This window comes from Carcharodon carcharias, chromosome 34, assembly GCF_017639515.1.
Source record: "Carcharodon carcharias isolate sCarCar2 chromosome 34, sCarCar2.pri, whole genome shotgun sequence".
In the NCBI taxonomy this organism is placed as follows: Eukaryota; Metazoa; Chordata; class Chondrichthyes; order Lamniformes; family Lamnidae; genus Carcharodon; species Carcharodon carcharias.
Genome location: NC_054500.1, coordinates 20,585,012 through 20,592,286, shown reverse-complemented (window position 1 = coordinate 20,592,286; position 7,275 = coordinate 20,585,012). Strand labels below are relative to the sequence as shown.

General features: G+C 46.9%; 1 protein-coding gene across 3 annotated transcripts in view; it reads right to left on the bottom strand.

Annotated features, from left to right (window-relative positions):
- Positions 1-485: 485 nt before the first annotated feature.
- Positions 486-7,275, bottom strand: part of LOC121272483 (inositol-tetrakisphosphate 1-kinase-like) — a 54,736-nt gene continuing 47,946 nt past the window's right edge. For all 3 annotated transcript variants that reach the window (XM_041179081.1, XM_041179080.1, XM_041179082.1), the window contains 2 exons: positions 6,684-6,846; positions 486-2,495 (listed from right to left, as the gene is read on the bottom strand). In XM_041179081.1, the coding sequence (XP_041035015.1) occupies positions 2,194-2,495; positions 6,684-6,846 (465 nt within the window). In that variant the 3' untranslated portion in view covers positions 486-2,193. The remainder of the gene's footprint in view (positions 2,496-6,683; positions 6,847-7,275) is intronic.

Below are 7,275 nucleotides of genomic sequence, written 5' to 3'. Positions count from 1 at the left end.
GGTATGTATCCCCAAAGGATCATCAGGCCTGGAAATGGGGCGAGGGGGAGAAAATCATCCTCTACATTAAAAGGAATAAAACAGATGTTTTATCTTGCTGCCTTACATTTTAGAAGGTTCTGGACAGCCTTTTCCAAAATGGGCCACCACTCGTCCGACTAACCTAGTTTACACAGTCAACGTGTTGTCATGGAAACCCAACAGAGCCTACAAGTTCTAAGCATCACCAAGGATTGATCCAGAGCTGGTTTTGGCAATTGTACAAAAGAGGGTAACAGCGTAAAACCGTACTAGCAAGATATCTTTCGTGAGTCGTGGACTTAAAGGAGGCCAGAAATGGTAGCCTCAATCCAAACCACCAAAAGCAACCCAGATTTCATTGCGTGAGTGACATTGCCATTCTCTGACTGTTAAATTAATATTCTCTTTCCTGATAACCCTTCCTGTCCTATTAATTATTACGGTGTTTATTTCTGTTTTTGGAACTTTAAGGTTTTTTTTTTAGCCATAATGATGGAAGTAGTTTGTATTCCCAAAGGTGCCTGAGGCGAGTTTCTCGCAGTCACTGGTACAGTTTGGTTCATCATCATCATTGCACAATGTGTTTACATAAACGTGTGAGGTAATAAATCCAGTTCGACAACTACCACGTGTCTCCATAAAGTTTTTGTGATTCAAACCGTTGCTCGGTAGTTCAGAACTCGAATATTGCTGAAAAGAGAGACCTGTTGCTGAAGCATTTTGGCTCGAACTCATCAGGACAAACACAAGAATTCCAAATTTCAAATGATCACAACAATTTATACTACAGGGGAAAGGGGTGCTGATTGGTTGGCATGTCGTCTCTTGATTGGCTGAGGTGTTGCCATGAAGAAAGCAATGGAGAACAATAAGCTTCCCAAGCTCCCAGGTAATTCAGTAGAGGTGCTAGACTTGAACATATTCCTTCTGTTTGCAGAGAACAGGTCTCTGCATATGAATGCGTGTCATTTCTAGCAAGTGTATATGAGCCACATTATGAACTTGACTGATTATCTTAAATTGGTTGTTGGTGTCGCTATTCATGCACTCAGGATTGTTCAAGTGCTGTCCAATCACGGAATCACATCTAACAGTAGACTTTTTGTTTTGGGTTTTGCAACTGCAGGCTGGTTGAGTACGGTCTGTACTCTGCCTATTACAAACAACCAAAGGAACATGCTGTTTGATTCAATCAGCCAATTGGTGGATCGCACAGCCTACCTACATGGTATCACGCTGGCACTGAAATTCATACACAATGTTGCTCAATTGTGTGGTAGGCAGAACGTTCTTGGACTAACAGCAGTATTCTGTTAGTAGGAAATACCACTCGCATAGCCACTGTATTGTAGCAGCATGAAACAGCTGGCTTAACCTGTTTTTTAAGCTTAGGAAGCATGGGCCCAGGCGCTTTAACATTAAGGTGACACTACCACAGAGGTATTTGCCCAAATTATCAGGTCCAAGACAACAGGTGCACTATCCAAATCTCTTTTGAAGTTAGGGTTGCCAAATCGGGTTGGGCGTAACCCTGGAGCAGCTGTCATGTGACCTCATATAGCTCCAGCTGCCCACCTCCACACTCCTGCCATTGGTCGTAGGTTTGAAAGGTGCTGTCGAAGGAGCCTTGACGAGTCGCTGCAGTGCATCTTGTAGATGGTACACACACCGCTGCTGCTACTGTGCATCGGTGGTGGAGGGAGTGAATGTTTAAGGAGGGGGATGGGGACTCTGCTGCAGGATAAAGCAAAAGACTTTACAGGAACCCTCACTGGAAGGGGGGCATTTACTGCAAACCACAGCCAATACCAGTACGTCTAAATTACCTCCATGATGGGCAATGACTCATTGACATGAAGAGGGAGAATTTCCTCTCTCAGTCTTTGGTAATTCTCTCCGTTAACCTGGTTGAAAAGGATGCCAGTACAATCAGCTAAATGGAACCGTAAATGTTACAACCAAGACTTTTTTTTGAAAAAGAACTTGAATTCCATTAATTCCAGTGCATGTGTATATAAAATGGGGTTAAAAACTGTCCAGTCACTTCACAAAACCATTAATTCTAGATTAAATATAATAAAATCTCTTTGAATAACTAATCTCTTAATTTCTTGAAAGTTCCGGTTTGAGTTTCCTTTCCTCCATTTGGGTTTTCTTATCGCAGGCGGGGGTTTATTCACAGTTGGACTGGTACAGGGTGGGGGATGGGACGGCAAAATCCCGGAAGCAATCAGAGTCCGATATCCGTTTCCCCACTGGAGGCTCCTCCGCTGTCCAGGCTTCTCTTGCTAGGCTGTTGCCGTGGTTGGAGGCGGAGGAGGGTGCACAGGCCTCCTGTGTGCCCGGGCGCCAGAAGTGAGGTCCTGGTGGCTTGGCCACCCAGCTCCTTCCGTCCGGATTTTTCTCCCGCTCGCGCAGGAGCGTCTCAATGTGGTTTAAGAGGGCGCTGAAGAATTCCGGAACGCCTTCATATCCTGTGGGAAGGACAGAGAGAGAGAGAGAGCAAGTTACCCCGAGAAACTGTTTGGCAAATAAAACAAGTGAGGGAGGAGGAGGCGGGGCTTAAGTTGGCCTCAGCGCCCCAGATTTGATGGTGGGTAGCGAGGGGTGGGGGATCAGCCCAACAACCAGATTTCGATTGCGGCACCATGACCCCTTGTGAGAAAGTGCATGTGTGGAGGTCAGGGGTCAAGCGAGGACAACATTGGACCTGGGTGTGATGCTCCTTATGGTGGAACAGCCTGACATACATTCAAGGCCCAGGCTCCTGAAGGGTTAATGAGCAATATTTGCATTCACATTGCGCCTCAAAGTCTTTCACACGGTGACTGATCTGAGATGCCATGGTTGCCAAATCTGCTCATAAGAACCTAAGAAATAGGAGGAAGAGGCTATTCAGCCCATCGAGCCTGCTCCACCATTCAATAAGATCACTGCTGATCTGAGTGTGGCCTTAACTCCACTTTCCTGCCCTACCCCCCCATTACCTTGACTCCCTTATCAATCAAAAATCTGTCTAACTCAATGACCCAGCCTCCACTGCTCCACGGGGAAGAGAATTCAAAAGACAGATGATCTTGGAGAAGAAATTCCTCCACATCCCCATCTTAATTGGGACACCCCTTATCTTTAAGCTGTACTCCCTGGTTCTAGATTCCCACCACAAGGGGAAGCAACCTCTCAGCATCAACCTTGTCAAGCCCCCCTCAGGATCTTATATGTTTCAATAAGGTCGCCTCTCATTCTTCCAAACTCCAATGAATATCAGCCTAACTTGCTCAACCTTTCCTCCATGAGACAAGCCCCTCCGGCAAATTCCTGGAGGTTTGGTCACATGACTTCCAATCCTCCCCCAACACTCCTTCCATTGGGTCATCCAACATGTCCATCCTCATGGAGCCCCACCTACTCATGGCCAATTGGAAAGCAAAGCCAATCCTCGCTATCTGGTTGGACGGTTCTTGAACGACCCTTTTCCGACAAAAAGAGAGAAAGAAAAACACACTTCGCTTTTAATGCTCCCGTCAGCTCTCTCACGAGTTGCTCAAAGAAACATCCAGGAGACTCCAGGTCAATCCTGGAGGGTTGGCAACCGCTATCCCATGAGGAGGCAGCATCAACGATCATCAACCTCCCCCCCCCACAATCATAAAATGGTTCGGACCATGGTCAATTCCTGACCTGGAGCAAGGACGGTGGTTGTGGGGTGGGCCGGAGGACTGTGTAAAACCTTTAGGAATAAGAAGAGGGAAGGAAAAGCTTGAGGTCGGAACAGGGCAGGGTTGGGCTGGAATGTGATTGCCCCCACAGTTCAACATCCACCATCGCCAACAAGACTCTCGCTGGTGCAGAACATTCACTGTGGCCGGACACTGGACCATATAGGGCTCACAGGAAGTAACTGTTGATGTGGCATCTTCAACATAATAAAACATCCCAAGGTGCCTCACTGGAGTCTTAACAAAGAAAGGTTAACGAGTTACAATGAGATATTAGGGCAGATCAAAAGCTTGATCAAAGAGTAGATTTTAAGTACCATCTTCAAGGAGGTGAGAGAGGTAGAGAGGTTTAGGGAGGGAATTCCAGAGCTTAGGGCCCAGGCAGCTGAAGACACGGACACCAATAGTTTTCTTTTTACCTTTTCACAGGGTGTGGGCATCGCTGGCTAGGCCAGCATTTATTTCCCATCCCTAATTGCCCCTTGAGAAGGTGGTGGTGAGCTGCCTTCTTGAGCCGCTGCAGTCCCTGTGGTGTAGGTACACCCACAGTGCTGTTAGGGAGGGAGTTCCAGGATTTTGACCCAGCGACACTGAAGGAACGGCCAATATATTTCCAAGTCAGGATGGTGAGTGACTCGGAGGGGATCTTGCAGGTGCTGGTGTTCATGTGCATCTGCTGCCCTTGTCCTTCTAGGTGATGGAGGTCGTGGGTTTGGAAGGTGCTGTCAAAGGAGCCTTGGTGAGCTGCTGCAATACATCTTGTAGATGGTACACACACTGCTGCTACTGTGCGTCGGTGGCGGAGGGAGTGAATGTTTAATGGGTGGAACGATTAAAGTCGGGGTGCACCAGAGGCCAGAATTGGAAGAGCGCCGAGATCTCGGAGGGCTCGGGGGCAGGAGGAGGTTACAGAGATAGGGAGGGAGGCTCTGGAGGGATTCGGAAACAAGGATGAGAATTTGAAAAATCACGGCATTGCTTAACCAGGGGCCAATGTGGATCAGCGAGCACAGGAGGGGGGTGATCGACTCGGTGCAAGTTAGGACACAAGCAGCAGAGTTTTGGATGAAGTCAAGTTTAAGAGGATGGAATGTGGGAGGTCAGCCAGGAGACCTGGGAGAAAGGGCAAAACCCGAGGACAGGATGAATTATGTCACTGTAAAGAAAATGTGACTCATGCTGTAAGGGGCGGGTTGGTTCCAAGTTTGCAATGAAGAATTAAATATTAAACCTTAAAAGGAAATAATTAATTCAACCGACCCCCTTAGATAAACACACACTTGCGGGCCAGCAGAAACTCTGTCATTCAGTTCATCTTTACCTCACCCTAAACTGATCGGTAAAAGCAGGGGTCGTAATGAAGACCCAAGGCTTCTTTAAACCAACCCCCCAAACACCTCGGAGGACAAGGTCAGTGGAGGCATCGCAACACCAGAATCTCCAAATCACACACCATCCTGACTTGGACACGTAGATCTGGAACGCGCTGCCTGAAAGGGCGGCGGAAGCAGATGCAATAGTAACTTTCACAAGGGGAACTGGATAAGTATTTGAAGGGGCAAAATTCTGTGGACGATGGGGAAAGAGCAGGCCGCGTGGGATTAATTGGTTTGCTCTTTCAAAGAGCCAACACAGGCATGATGGACCGAATGGTCGTCTTCTGTGCTGTATCATTGTGTGATGTCACCGTTCCTTTATCGCCGCTGAGCCAAATTCCTGGAAGTCCCACACCACAGGGACTGCAGCGGTTCAAGAAGGTGGCTCACCACCACCTTCTCAAGGGCAATTAGGGATGGGCAATAAATGCTGACCTTGCCAGTGATGATCACATCCTAGGAGTTATTTTTTTTTTATAAAGAACACTAGTTACAGGAAGTGACGGCTTACTTAGCTGGGCTAGGCTCTGGTACTGACTGGTACAGAAGACCTTTGACCTCATGTAATGAGAGTGGGAAGCCATTTTGTGTCAAGGATGTTTGACCTCAGATCCTGGAAATTACACCATTGTTTAAGTATTATTATCAATGTTACACTCACAGGTTACCTCGTTCAAACAGCAACAGACCTTAAAAGGGATAAAAGACAAGCCATAACCAATCCACAGGATGTGTCAAGTGTTTTAGCAATGAATTACTTTTGATGCTCAGATGAGGGCATAACGAGGTTCTACAAACAAGACGTGGCCAGTTTAATCCGAATTCGTTGAGGGATAGATACTGGACTGGATGACATCAAGAAGTTTCTCCCCCCCTGTTCTTCTGGAATAGATGCACCTGGAGATCTGTATCTATCCAGCAGAGCGTGTGCATGGGGCCTCTGTTTAATGTTCCATTTCAAGAGCAGTAGCGTGGTCTGAGTCAAAAAGTCGTGGGTTTAAGCCCCACCCTTCAAACTCAAAATCCAGGCTGACACTCTTAGTGAGGTACTGAGGGAGTTCTGCGCTGTCGGAGGTGCTATTTTTCAGATGAGGTATTAACCCGGGGCCCTATCTGCCTCCCAGGTGTTCGTAAAAGTTTCCTGGGCCACTATTTCAGGAGAGTTCTCCCTGGGGCCAGTTTTTACCCCTCAACAAACATCATTAAAACTGATTATTTAGTCATTATTGCACTGCTGTTTGTGGGATCTTGCTGTGTGCCAACTGGCTGCAACATTTTCTACATTACAACAGAGACTACACCTCAACAAAGTGTTTCATTGGCTGTAAAGTGCTTTGGGATGACCTGAGGTCATGAGAGGTGCTATATAAATGAAAAGTATCTTTTAAAATGTAGCGATCCCAAATCTTGCTCTGAGAAAGAGAGAGATCGTAAAACAACTTACATTTATATAGTGCCTTTAATTTAGTAAACCATTCCAAGAAGCATTATCAAACAAAATTCGATATCAAGCCACACATTAGGACAAACATACATCTCACAAACCATAACTCTACCACGCACCAACCTGGAAAGGCATTGACGTCAATCACTGCGAGCTTGCCAGTTTTATTGTCAACAATCACGTCCACCCCAAACAGCGACATTCCCAGAGACGCCTGAAGGCCTCGACTGATGAGCTTGATGATTCTGTCTGAAGGTCCACTCGGAAGGCTGACCCCCTCGTCCCTCTGTGGCAACAGAGCGAAACAAAGCAGAGAATGAGATCCAGCCCAGTACATCTCTCCACGTACTCATACTCATGTACACCAGTCACCTCCTGGACGCCACTTTCTATCTAACCTCCTTTTCTCTGTTTCACATTTCCCTTCTCCCTCTCTGGCTCACACTCATTCTCAGTTCTATACCTCAGCCTCTGTTTTTTCCCATATCTTGCCCATCCCTTCCATGTATATCAAATGTTCTCATTCCAACACATTTTTTTCATGTGCCCAAGACCCATGAGTGGGAGTTGAACCCATGACCTTCTGGCTCAAGGGTGGGGGTGGGGGTGCAGGAAGTGTTACTCATTAGGTCAACACCACCAGCAGAATGCAGCCTCCATCTATGAATCATTATCAGGAGGATTATTATTTCAGGATCATACAGCAGAGGAGGCC